The sequence below is a fragment of the Canis lupus genome, chromosome 27 (assembly GCF_048164855.1).
Source record: "Canis lupus baileyi chromosome 27, mCanLup2.hap1, whole genome shotgun sequence".
Taxonomy (NCBI): Eukaryota; Metazoa; Chordata; class Mammalia; order Carnivora; family Canidae; genus Canis; species Canis lupus.
This window is the reverse complement of record NC_132864.1, coordinates 14,541,035-14,554,731: the sequence shown is the minus strand read 5'-3', so window position 1 is coordinate 14,554,731 and position 13,697 is coordinate 14,541,035. Positions and strand designations below refer to the sequence as shown.

At 34.5% G+C, this 13,697-nt stretch overlaps 1 protein-coding gene across 15 annotated transcripts in view; it reads right to left on the bottom strand.

Annotated features, from left to right (window-relative positions):
* The window catches only part of IFT81 (intraflagellar transport 81), a 106,928-nt gene that overhangs the window by 80,354 nt on the left and 12,877 nt on the right, over positions 1–13,697 (bottom strand). For all 15 annotated transcript variants that reach the window (XR_012019192.1, XR_012019190.1, XR_012019191.1 and 12 more), the window contains exons 9-10: positions 7,924–8,087; positions 6,488–6,583 (exon numbers count right to left, since the gene is read on the bottom strand). Coding sequence is in view for 11 of the 15 variants with exons in the window: in XM_072802470.1 (XP_072658571.1) it covers positions 6,488–6,583; positions 7,924–8,087 (260 nt within the window). In the remaining 4 variants the exon portion in view is untranslated. The remainder of the gene's footprint in view (positions 1–6,487; positions 6,584–7,923; positions 8,088–13,697) is intronic.

The window sequence follows — 13,697 nt, the reverse complement described above, 5'->3', positions numbered from 1 at the left end:
TGAAATAACAAGAGAAAAAACTATTAAATTTGATTTCATAAAAATAAAGAACTTTCTCATGGTGACACAACACTGTAAGCAAAGTAAAAAGGCAAATACCAAAGTAGGGGAAAATGTTACAATTGTAAGTAAGACAAAGTAAATATTTCTTTTCTTGTTTTTTTGTTGTTTTTTTTTTAAGATTTTATTTATTTATTCATGGGAGACACAGAGAGAGAGAGGCAGAGACACAGGCAGAGGGAGAAGCAGGCTCCATGAAGGGAGCCTGACATGGGACTTGATCCCGGGTCTCCAGGATCAGGCCCTGGGCTGAAGGTGGCGCTAAACCAATGAGCCACCTAGGCTGCCTTGTTTTGTTTTGTTTTGTTTTGTTTCTTAAATAGGCTCCACAAATACCCACCATTCGCTTCAACGTGGATGGACCTGGAGGGTATTATGCTGAGTGAAATAAGTCAATCGGAGAAGGACAAACATTATATGGTCTTATTCATTTGGGGAATATAAATAATAGTGAAAGGGAATAAAGGGGAAAGGAGGAAAAATAAGTAGGAAATATCAGAAAGGGAGACAGAACATGGAAGACTCCTAACTCTGGGAAAGGAACTGGGGGTGGTGGAAGGGGAGGTGGGCGGGGGGTGGGGGTGACTGGGTGGCGGGCACTGAGGTGGGCACTTGACGGGATGAGCACTGGGTGTTATTCTGTATGTTGGCAAATTGAACACCAATAAAAAATAAATTTGTTTTAAAAATATGTAAAAAAGGGGATCCCTGGGTGGTGCAGCGGTTTGGTGCCTGCCTTTGGCCCAGGGCGCGATCCTGGAGACCCGGGATCAAATCCCACATCGGGCTCCCGGTGCATGGAGCCTGCTTATGTCTCTGCCTCTCTCTCTCTCTCTCTCTCTCTGTGACTATCATAAATAAATAAAAATTTAAAAAATATGTAAAAAAAAAAAAAAGAAGGGGAGGTGGGTGGGGGGATAGGGTAACTGGGTGATGGGCAGTGAGTGGTCACTTGATGGGATGAGCATTGGGGGTTATACTATGTGTTGGCAAATCGAACTTAAATAAAAACAAATGTAAAAAAAAAAAAAAAAAAAAAGGCTCCACACCCAGCACAGAGCCCAATACGAGCTTGAATTCGTGATCCTGAGATCAAGACGTGAGCTGAGGCCAACAGTCGGATGCTTAACTGACTGAGCCACCCAGGTGCCCCAAGAGTATATATTTCTAATATATAAAGAAAAAAAGGCCAACAACCCTATAGAAAAAGTGAGGATATAGACATAAAGGGACAATTAAAAAGGAATTAAAACGACTGTTACTCATGTGAGAAAATGCTCAACCTTGTTTATAAGATAAGCAAAAATTAAAACTATCACAGGATATAATTTCTCATCTACAAAGGTGGTAAAACTCTAAAAGTTCAACAACAAACTCTACTGGGAGGCAGTGAGGAAATAGGCATCTCCTGCACTGCAGGTGGAAACATGAAATGCTATAACTTCTATGGAGAAGAATTTGGCAATATCTAGCAACTTATATATGCATTTACTCTTTGATGCAGCAATCTTACCTCTGGGACTATATCCTGAAGATAACACTGGCAAAAATATGTAAAGACATAAACAAAAAGCCATTCACTGAAGCATGATTTGTAATAGCGAAAGAATGGCAACAACCCAAATGTGCAATTTGTGACTGGCTGCATGAACTGTGGTGTAACAACTAAATGGGGTAGTATGTGACTGTGAACACGAATAAAGCATACAACTAAGATGGGTATAAAAAAAAAACCCAACCAGATAATAACAAGTGTTGGCCTGGAGGGTATTATGCTGAGTGAAGTAAGTCAGTCGGAGAAGGACAAACATTATATGTTCTCATTCATTTGGGGAATATAAATAATAGTGAAAGGGAATATAAGGGAAGGGAGAAGAAATGTGTGGGAAATATCAGAAAGGGAGACAGAACGTAAAGACTGCTAATTCTGGGAAACGAACTAGGGGTGGTAGAAGGGGAGGAGGGCGGGGGGTGGGAGTGAACGGGTGACGGGCACTGGGGGTTATTCTGTATGTTAGTAAATTGAACACCAATAAAAAATAAATTAAAAAAAATTAATTAATTAAAAAAAAAACAAAAAAAACAAGTGTTGGCAAGGATGGGGAGAAATCAAAACCTTCATACACTGTTGGTGGGACTGGTTTGGGAAGATTCTGGCACTTCCTCAAAATCTTAAACACAGAATTATTATATGAGCCAGCAATTCCACTCCTAGGAATATACTCAAGAGAAATGAAAACATATTTTCACACAAATATTTGTACAAGAATGTTCACAGAAGCATTATTTATAATAGTCAAAAGGTAAAATTATCCAAAAGCCCATTAACTGATGTATGGATAAACAAAATATGATCTTTTCATACAATAGAATACTATTCAATAACAAAAAGGATGAACTACTGACTCACACTACAGCATGGATGAACTTTAAAAACTATGCTAAGTGAAAAAAGCCAGCCACAAAGGACCACATATTGTATGAAATGTCCATGATAGGTAAATCTATAGGGAAAGTTTAGTTGCCTAGGGCTAAGGGTTGGGGAGGAAATGTGAAATGACTGCTAATAAAAGGTTTCTTTTTGAGATGGTAAAAATGTTCTAGAATCGACTATGGTGATGGTTGCATGACTCTGAATATACTAAAAGCCACTAAATTGTGCACTTTATATAAGTGAATTGTATGGTATATGAATTGAATCTCAATAAAGTTATAAAAAAAGGAATAAAGATTATTATTATTTTTTAAGATTATTCTTTTTATTAGTATATATCATTAAGAATTTTAAAAAGCTTGGAAAAGTGTATATATTATGCTCTTCCCTAGAAGGAAAATATATGAATCTATGTATATGTATTATGTATATGTATTATTATGAATATATGAATCTATGTATATGTATTATTATTAATGGAATAATAAAATATAAAAATTTTAAATTTTTATTTATTTATTCATGAGAGACACAGAGAGAGAGAGAGGCAGAGACACAGGCAGAGGGAGAAGCAGGCTGCATGCAGGGAGCCCGATGTGGGACTCAATTCCGGGACTCCAGGATCACGCCCTGAGGAAAAGGCAGACGCTCAACCGTTGAGCCACCTAGGTGTCCCTAAACTATAAAAATATTTAAAAATTACCTATGAGGGAAGGAAAGATTAGAATGGTTAGCACCAGAGTAGATGCTAGAAACTTCTTTGAGTATTTCTTGTTTTTTGGATTTGACTTGGAATCATGTAAATATTTTAAATAATTATAAAACAAATTATCCCCTAAAAAGTAATCCCTAGGGGTGCCTGGGTGGCTCAGACAGTTAATTGGCCAATGCTATATTTCAGCTCAGGTCATGATCTTGGGGTCCTGGGATTGAGCCTTGCATTGGGCTCTGTGCTTAGCAGGGAGTCTGGTTGAGGATGCTCTTCCTCCCTTACCCTCTGCCCCTTCCTCTACTCCTATGCACACTTGCTCTAAAATAAATACATTTTTTAAAAAAAGTAATTCCTAAAAATAAAAATAAACATATATATGTACCAAATTTAATTTGTACTCATATAGAACTATATTCTAAGTGACTTTAAAATAGTAATTTGGGGACGCCTGGGTGGCTCAGTGGTTGGGGGTCTGCCTTCAGCTCAGGGTGTGGGGCCTGTTTCTACCTCTGCCTGTATCTCTGCTTCTCTGTGCATGTCTCTCATGAATAAATAAATAAAATCTTTAAAAAAATAAAAACAAAACAGTAATTTATCTAACCCTAGTGGGATATATCCTTAAGATAAAATAAACTAAAAAACAATTTTTAGCAGCAATCATATTTTTGGTGGTAGTATTGTTACTTCTATTTTGAAACGATTGTGTGTAAAGTGTGGATTAAAGCAAATAACTAAATTATGTTAGTGTTATTGAGAATTTTCAATGTGAGATAAGAAGAAAGATGTGAGGGCAGCCTGGGTGGCTTAGCGGTTTAGCACCTGCCTTCAGCCCAGGCGTGAGCCTGGAGACCCAGGATCAAGTCCCACGTCAGGCTCCCTGCATGGAACCTGCTTCTCCCTCTGCCTGTGTCTCTGCCTTCTCTCTCTCTCTCTCTGTCATGAATAGATAAAATAAGAAAGAAGAAAGAAGAAAAAAGAAAGAAGAAAGAAAAGAAAGAAGAAGAAGAAGAAGAAGTGAGATTGATAGAGGGTAAGTAGAAGCCCAGTAGCCTTGAATCTGACCTGGAAGGATAAATATGAACCCATGGTGTACATTAGGAAGACAGAAAAAAAACTGTTTCCTAGCTTTGTCCACTAAAAAGATCTAAAATAATGGCCACCCAGGAGCAATGAGAAGTCCTAATACTCAGATTTCAGTCTCTAGATATTATTTCCTACTAAAACAAATCAAGATCATAAAGTCTAATTCCAAGCCCTAGGGTAGGAAATATAAAAGATGAGTATATAAATATCTTAGTCATACCAGAAAGCAAGGACATTATCAAAGACAAATAGAATCTTAAAAAGGAATCAGAAGTTCCTTGAAAAGCCTCCTACTAGCTAAAAATGGGACAATTTGAGCATGATTAAGGAAAATGTTTTAAACTTACCAAATATAATTACATCTATGATTTATAATGACGTTAAGTCAACAAGCAACTAAAAAATGAAAAACTACCTTAAGTGATCACTTTTACTGTTGGAGAATGAAAATGAGTTGAAGGAAATCACTCCTTTTTGAAAACTGATAAAGAAACAAGCATGTAGCCTGCCTTTCCTATATGACTTACAGCTCAGTGTAATCAAATTGTTGATGAGAGAAGGTTTCTCTTTATAGAGGCAATCCAGCTAATAAATGGAGAAGGAATCATAGTATCAACATTTTATAAACTCTAATGAAATTAATGGATGAGCAATGGTAATCAAAGTCTGCTAACACTACAAAAAAAGAGATAACCAGATATTATCACCTCTAAGTGGATAGTACATATCTAGAACATATTCTTGCCAAAATTCAAACCATTGTTCAAGCTTCTAGTTGTAATATATGGGAAATATAGGAAACAAAGGAACATTTTTTTTTTTTTAACAAAGGAACATTTTAAAAGAATACCACAAGGCAGAGCACCTGGGTGGCTCAGTCAGTTAAGCATCTGACTGTTGATTTAGGCTCAGGTCATGATCTCGGGTCATGAGATCCAGCCTGGGCACCTGGGTGTGCATATGTGCATGCTCTCTTAAAAAAAAAAAAAAAAAAAAAAAAAAAGAACATCATACCATCCCAATCAGTAAAATACAAACTATGGAAAATGTTATAGGATAAACAAGTTTTTTCAATAAATCAACTGAAAGAAAATTGTTAAATAGATAAATAAGGGGCAACAAAAATCTATAGATTAAAAGAGACTTAAACGAATCAATCAAATGCAGTGCATGAATCCTGTAAGAATCCCAATTAAAACAAAGTAATGAAAGAGAGAGAGAGAGAGAGACAGAAAGAAAGAAAGAAAGAAAGAGAAAGAAAGAAAGAAAGAAAGAAAGAAAATCAAGGAAATGTGAACACTGGACATTTGCCAATATTAAGGAATTATGACATTTTTCAGGTGTGGTATGCTGTTAATTTTTTTAAACTTTTATTTTTTAGACATACATTCTGAAATATTTATAGATGAAATGATTTAAAGTCTAAGATTTGCTTAAAATAATCCAGTTAGGTCTAGGGGTATAATGAAATAAGAATGGCCATGCTTGTTATAGCCTTGGACACATGAGAGTTTATTGAACTATTTTCTCTACCTTTATATATAGTTGAGATTCTCCAATATAAAAATATTTTTAAAAATTTTAACATCTGTGAAAAATCCTTTGTTATGTAGCTCAGTATTTTCTGATGTTACAGAATGCTCATCACACTAAACTACTCCTGACTGGGTTCTTTTCAGATAATACATGGTTTTCATTTGAACCTTTTGTCTAGAAATACAGGACATTTATACTCTCACAATCTAATAGTTGTGGATAAAATGATAAATGCCTTAGCACTAAGATTTAACTTATTCTCTACTTGCAAACTAACTTTAAACCTGAAAAAAGTATATTGCCTTTAATTCATTAAAGATTACAAATATTTTTATTTTATACCATTTAAGTTAAGGTTTCATTTAAAAAAGCAAGTTTCACACTCACAGAGATAAACACAAATAGCTCTATCACCACAGTTGGTAGACGGTAAGGAAACTAAACATGATCAGGTATATTGAATTTCAAACTTGAACATACATCTTTTGTGGCTTTTCCACACATTTTCTGTTATAATCTGGAGATTAGCAATAACAGAAGAGCATTTATTCTTTACTTCCTTCTTACTTTAAGACTATCCACAACACAGCCTGGGGTATTTACAAAGATGTTAACCAATAAGATGAAAGATCGAAATACGAGGGCCCCAAGAGTGGTCTCACCTGTTGCCTATATAGTGAGAGTTTGCCTTCAATTGGCTCATTTCTCATCATTTTCTTTTCAATCAGTTGATTTATCTCTGTGTTTATTTCATTTATCTAAAACAGTATGACAGTAAAGAAGTTTAAAACTCTTTCTGTGATTACACAAAGGGACAAGCTTTGAATTTATGTTCTTACCAGTGATTTCTCACAAGGAATAGGTTAATTATAAGTGGATTGTTATGATTATTTTTAGAAACCATTTACATTTCATAGATCATGATATATATTTACACATTTTGATGACATATAACCATCCATATTTAAATTATCCTAAAGTATTCTATGGGAAATGTTTATACATTATCAAAAAGACAATTTCTACAAATCTGAAGTTACCCCTTACTTTAGCTTTTGAGTTTCAAGTCACTGCAAGTGATAAAGTCAGACTAACATTCCCCAGGGATTTAGTGCAAGGAATTCATGAACCCAACTGAGTTGACACAGATGACATCTAAAAACCCTTCCTATTCTAAAGATCTGTGATTCAATGATAGCTGCCATTTATCCTACTCATTAATTCTTTGCCAAATGTAACAAGAGTGAACAAAGCCAATAGAAGCATATAGTCCTTCAAGTAATACAAAAAATTACATGGTTTTCAGTATATCCTTTAAAAAGTCTAGATAGAGTTCTGTTAATTCTATGACATTAAATTTGAGGCAAATCTCATTTGGACATCTAATTTCTATAAGTAAATTAAAAGAATGAAGTGGTCAGAATTATGTATTTAATTATCGTGGTTATTAAGCACATATTAAACACATTAAAGGATTAGCAAAACAAAATATTTCAATTATAATATTTGTTATTTTTTAAAAATAGGTATCTGCTTGATGCTTTATTTCTATGGAACAAAAATATTATAACATAAAACCAGATTTCAGTGAGCATTAAAAGAAAGTTTAGTAATTCCAAAGCAGTCATAAAAGGCTAATATAAATATTAACTTTAAATATAAAATTGCTATATTATTTTTGAAAATTATTTTTATTTTATATTAGCTTTAAATATAAAATTGTTATATTATTTTTGATAATTATTTTTAAATTTTTTATTTTATAAAATTAATGATATGCAAAATATTTAAAAATTTACCATTTAAATGATTATATTATGAATACATAAACCTATGAGTCAATTATATGCATTAATTTACATACCCAAGCTACTTAGTTTTCTAATCAGTTGACTAAGTCTTTACAACATCATGTGGATTAAATAACAGCATTACATGCTATAATTTCTCACAAAGAACTCATAAAAGCTGTCAAATTCAGTACAGATTAATTTAAGAGTCAAGAGTTGGACACTATAGAAAGCAGTTCACATAATTTTTACAGGACTGGGGATGAGATAACATTGGGAGCTATAAAAAGAAGATGATTATTACTTACTTTAGATTCAAGCTCAAGAAGATCAGAATGGCCCATGGCAGGCTCTGAAACCACTTTTTGTAAAAAATGCAATTCTTTTTTCTTGCTCTCTAATTCTTTAGGAAATTTTTCAGTTACCATATAAGAATTAAATTTTATCTCCTCCTCTAGTCTCTTCATTAAACCTTTAAAAATAAAATAAATACTCAGCCCAAGAGTAGGGATAGTGATACTTTGTGCATTTTAAAATAGAAGACCTGAAAAACAGACACATCTATCAAAAGTAATCTGCATAATGAAATATTGACCATTGAAATTTTTTTTCAATCTTTAAAGCATAATCTCTACACCCAACATGGGGCTCAAACTCACAACCTCCAAGATTAAGGGTCACACAATCCTCCAACTGAGCCAGCCAGGTGCCCTGACCATTAAAATCTTTTGATATTAATTAGAATGATAACAAAGGGCAATTTATACAGAACATTAATATAATTATAGAAAAAGTAGTATCTTTCCAAATTACTACCTAATTCTTTTTATACTTTACAACATACAAAATTAACATCTGCAGAGCCAGATAGCTTTTGGGTCATATTTTGCCTAGTTCTAAGTATTTAAGCACTCCACAAGACAAATGGCAACACAAATGAAATCTCACTCAGATTCTTTCTTTCATAAGTGGCCATTTGCTTTTTCTTTCACAATATTTCTGGTGCTATTTATATTTCTATTCTAATACTTCATAAATGGTAATACATTATACATTGTCAGCTTCAAACCAAAGAAAATATTACTAAAGGTACAAGTTAAAATGCAAAAAAAGAAAAAAAAAAAGAAAAGAAAGAAAGAAATTATCTACATTCATAAACATTTTTGGTTTTCCATGTTTGGTAGTTTTGATATAGTAAAGTATTAGCTTACAGTAAGTGGTAACTTAAATTATACTTTAAATAATAAGTTTTCTTATTTTGGTAGAGTACACACACACAGATTTTCAGTGAATAATGGTTTTGTTATAAATTCCCAGCCTAGAGAGCTTTAAGAAGTTTATTTCAGATCTTTCCGTTACACATTTACAAATTCTGGCTTGACTTTTTAAAACATTGGATTTCCGGTTTAAGTAATCTATGAAGGTAGATTGCATACTAAGTTTGGCCCAGAGCCTTAACATTATTTTTAGTTCTGTTGTGCTAACCATATATTAACATGTAAAATTTTATTAATGGCAAAATCGCAAGTTTTCCACTCATCCCTATATTTCCCCTTCTTTTTAGGGACTAGGGAATGGGAGGGAAGAGAAAGTGTTTAATGAATCAGATTATAATTAGGCAGTCATTTCTATGTGGTTTCTGACTAAATCTACATCCTGGCTTCTTTAGCTATTAGCTGACTAGTTTTTCTATCTTCAAGTTCTTTTTTTTTTATTTATTTTATTTTATTTTTTAATTTATGATAGTCACACACACGGAGAGAGAGAGAGAGAGAGAGAGAGAGAGGCAGAGACATAGGCAGAGGGAGAAGCAGGCTCCATGCACTGGGAGCCCGAAGTGGGATTCGATCCTGAGTCTCCAGGATCGCACCCTGGGCCAAAGGCAGGTGCTAAACCGCTGCGCCACCCAGGGATCCCTATCTTCAAATTCTTAAACTACATATAATCAGAGTTGTAAAGAATCAAATCTAAAATGCTTCTAAAGATTTAAAATTCTTAAATATTATTTCCCTATTTAAAAGATTTGAGACACCTGGGTGGCTCATCCACTGAGAATCTGACTCTTAAATTCGGCTCAGGTCACAATCTCAGTATTGGGAGATCCAGCCCTGGGTCAGGATCCATGCTCAGCTGGGCATCTGCTTGTCTCCCTCTCCCTCTCTCCCTCTGCCCCTCATGCAGGCTCCCCAACTAGTACGTGCTCTCTCAAATAAATAAATAAATAAATAAATCTTTAAAAAATAAATAAAAGATTCAAATTTTAGAAAACACAAACAAACAAAAAACTCACAAACTCATCTATAGTAACAGAAAGCATATCAGTGGTTGCCTGGGAATAGGCAAAGGAACAGAAACGGTCAAAAGCAAGATTTTACACAGGACACAAGAAAATGTCTGGGGGTGATGGATATATTTGTTACCTTGATTAAGGCTGATGATTTCACCAGTGTGTATAGTATGCCAAAACTTACCAAGTTAAGTTGGTAAATATGTGCAGTTTATTATAAGCACCTCAAATATGTGCAGTTTATATGTCCATCTTACCTCAGTACAACTGTTAAAAATGTAAATATAGGGTTTCTGCCACATTTTAAATTCTTCTCTTAAAAATTTTAACTTAAGATCTTGAAAAGTAGTCATATGTTCTATGTAGCTTTTAAAAAATTACCTTTCAAAATCCTGGTGAAATTACATATAAGGTCACTAAGATCTCAGCAAACTTTTTGGTTAAAAACCCTCTGAAAATATCTTACTGGTCCTACTATAGTTTAATGAGTAGCTTCTTTTATATAATAAATCTTATTAAAGTGTAGAGTATAAAGATGAATTAACTTCCATGAGTGGTTTATAATATGGCTGTTACTCTGAAAAAATACAAAGCACATTCCTACACTAAAAATATTTTTTATGTTATTTATGTAAATAGAAACTTTCCCTAAGTCATTTTTGTTACTTAGAAAATTTAGGTAGACCTTCTTAAAGGAAATAGCTGGATCAATTAAACATGTGTCATGTACTCTTTTCCCAGGCTGCTGAATACAACCCTTAAGACTGTTTCCCACTGCCTGGGTGGCTCAGCAGTTGAGGCTCTGCCTTCAGCTCAGGGCATGATCCTTGAAGTTCCAGGATCTGAGTTCCACATCAGGCTTCCCAGGGGGAGTCTGCTTATCCCTCTGCCTGTGTCTCTGACTCTCTGTGTTTTTTATGAATAAATAAAATCTTAAAAAAAAAAAAAAAGACTTTCCCAGAAAGATATCAACAAAGCAAGAACTTAACTTGCTGCTCCCCACATCCTGTCCACCCCCAGAGAACACACATTACACACCTAAGATCTTATTTTTATGTTTTCAGCCCTTTTTTTCTTACTTGATTCCCCTCCTATCTGTGGAAAAGATCATTTTCTTCCTTTCCAGGGTTTGGGCCTCTACTCCTATCTCCTAACTAGTTAACAGACTATTTACTGAAGGCCGGGTATGTGTAATTTAGCATGCTTGGACCTGGAAATAGAAAGACCAATTACGACTCGGTGATTAGTCTGGAGTTTAGTTGAGTCAGAGTCAGATATGCCAACAATTAACATATTGTGGTAATTGCTGCAGAACATTCAGTGCACACAGGAAAGGCTGCTACCACTTCTCACCTTTTCGTCCTGGATCTTCAGTCTCTGTTTGTCTGGCTGACTCCCCCCTGCAGCACACAATCACCCTGCACCACTACCCTCCCTCAGTCTAGGCACAGTACTGTCTTCATCTGTACTGTCTTCCTCATTCATTTGCACACTCCCTTCCTCTCTTGTCTTCTTTTCAAGACAGGCAGTCAGAAGAAGCCTACTGTTTTCTCTCTCCTTCATCTACTACGTTTATGTTCCTTCAGGTCACTGCGCCTTAGCATGGAATGTCTTCTTCTCCTTCACCTTTCCAACTTGAACTTAACTCAGGTGCCACCTTGTCCAAGAAGCCATTTGATTCTGTGCTAGGGTTTGGTGCTTTGCCTCTTTGTTCTCATAGAACCCTGTGCTGAGTTCCATCAGCAACAAGTCTGTAAAGCTGCATGATCACTGTTCACTGTCTGCCCTTCCTGTATTCGATTATGAGAACCTAAGGTAACTTTTGCTTTCCATTTCTAGCACTCAGCACAGCACCTGACATGTAGTAGATATTCAACAAATACTGAATTAATACACTGTGGGTTTGAGCCAATTATTTCTCTTACTACTTAACAATGCAATTGATTTTATTATTTAGCAACATCTACTAACATATTACTTATATCAATATTTTACATCAACATCCCAAGAAATGCATAAAACACAATTTTTTCATGAATTTTATTACTTAGTGAATAATTATTTATTTCCTGGCCCAAACAATTTCTTTTTAGGCTAGAAAGCCAAAGCCAACTAAAGACTATCAATTCAAATAAAAAATGAAATACTACTAATACCATAAGTATCTTTGGATATTCTGTTTAGTTGTCAGAATTAAAACATAATAGCAAGAAATATTTAACCTAACAAGATTGAAGACAGATACTGCAGAAACACACTTCCAGATGAACATTTTAAATTGTATTAAACCCCACTGATCAACCAATTGTTTTTCTGCATACCAAATTTTACATACATTACCTTCATTTCAAAACATTCACTATTAATGGTACATTTCTAATACTTTCTTAGTAAGAATAGGCCTATACAAATTACTTATCGATACTAATTTTTATTTTATTATTATTATTTAAGATTTTATTTATTTGACACAGAAAGAGGGAAAGCACAAGCAGGGGGAGAGGGAGGCAGAGGGGGAAGCAGCAGCAGGCCCCCCATTGAGCAGGGAGCCCAATATGGAACTCGATCCCAGGACCCTGGGATCATGACCTGAGCCGAAGGCAGACGCCCAACCAACTGAGCTACCCAGGCACCTCTGATATTAATTTTTAAATAGTTATGATTTAATGGGTTTCTTTTGAGATTTATCTTACCTTTTTGCAGTAAATTGTGAAGGAACCTACATCAAATCCAAAGCACATACACTAAAAAGATATAGATTATACTAAGGAGAAAAAAATCATAAAAAAGGTATTTTCTTTGTACTGAAAAAAGTGTATAATTCAGTGGATTTTAGTAAATTCTCAGAATTATGCAACCATAACCACAGTTTTAGAACATTTTCATAGGCTCTGAAAGAAGCTCTATACTCATTAGCAGTCCCTTCCTCCTCAAACAACACACACACACACACACACACACACACAAAGCCATTCTCTCCTACAACCCTACAGCCCTAAGCAATCACTAGTTTGATTCTTATCTCTCTAGATTTGCTTATTCTGGACATTTCATACAGATGGAATCATAAAATATGTGGTGTTTTGTGATGAGTTTCTTTCATTTAACATGATTTGATACAGGTAGCATATGTATCAATAGTTGATTTCTTTGCATTCCATTGGGTTGATATACCACATTTTGTTTATTCGTTCATCAGTTTGGGACATTTGGGTTATTTCCACTTTCTGGCTATTATGAATAAGGCTGCTGTGAACATTCGTGTACAAATTTTTGTGTGGACACAGGTTTTTAATTTCCTTGGGTAGATACCTAGGAATGAAATTACTGGGTCACGGTAACTCTATATTTAACATTTTGAGGAACTGCCAGATATGTTTTTCAAAGCAGTCATAACATTTTATATTCCCACCAGCAACATATTAGAGTTCCATTTTCTCCATGCTGTCCCCAACACTTGTTATCTTTTTTATTCTATAACTTATAGCTTAGAGTATAATATTTCATATAATATTATAGAAAGATTAATTAACCCTTGAACAGCTAAATTTTTACATTACATTTATCCAGTACCAATTAGAGCTTTCTACTACTCTTTCAGTTTACATGGTCTTTCTTCTGTTGAGCAAAAACACTAAAAATGCCTAGGATGGGTTTGGTGGTGTAATCTGGAAATATCAGAACAATTCATCTTCTAAATAAAGCTAATATAACAATAGAGCCAGGATTACCCATGCCATTAGCACAATCGAATAATATGAAAAAACACTCAGCTTTAAGGGTCCAACATTTTAT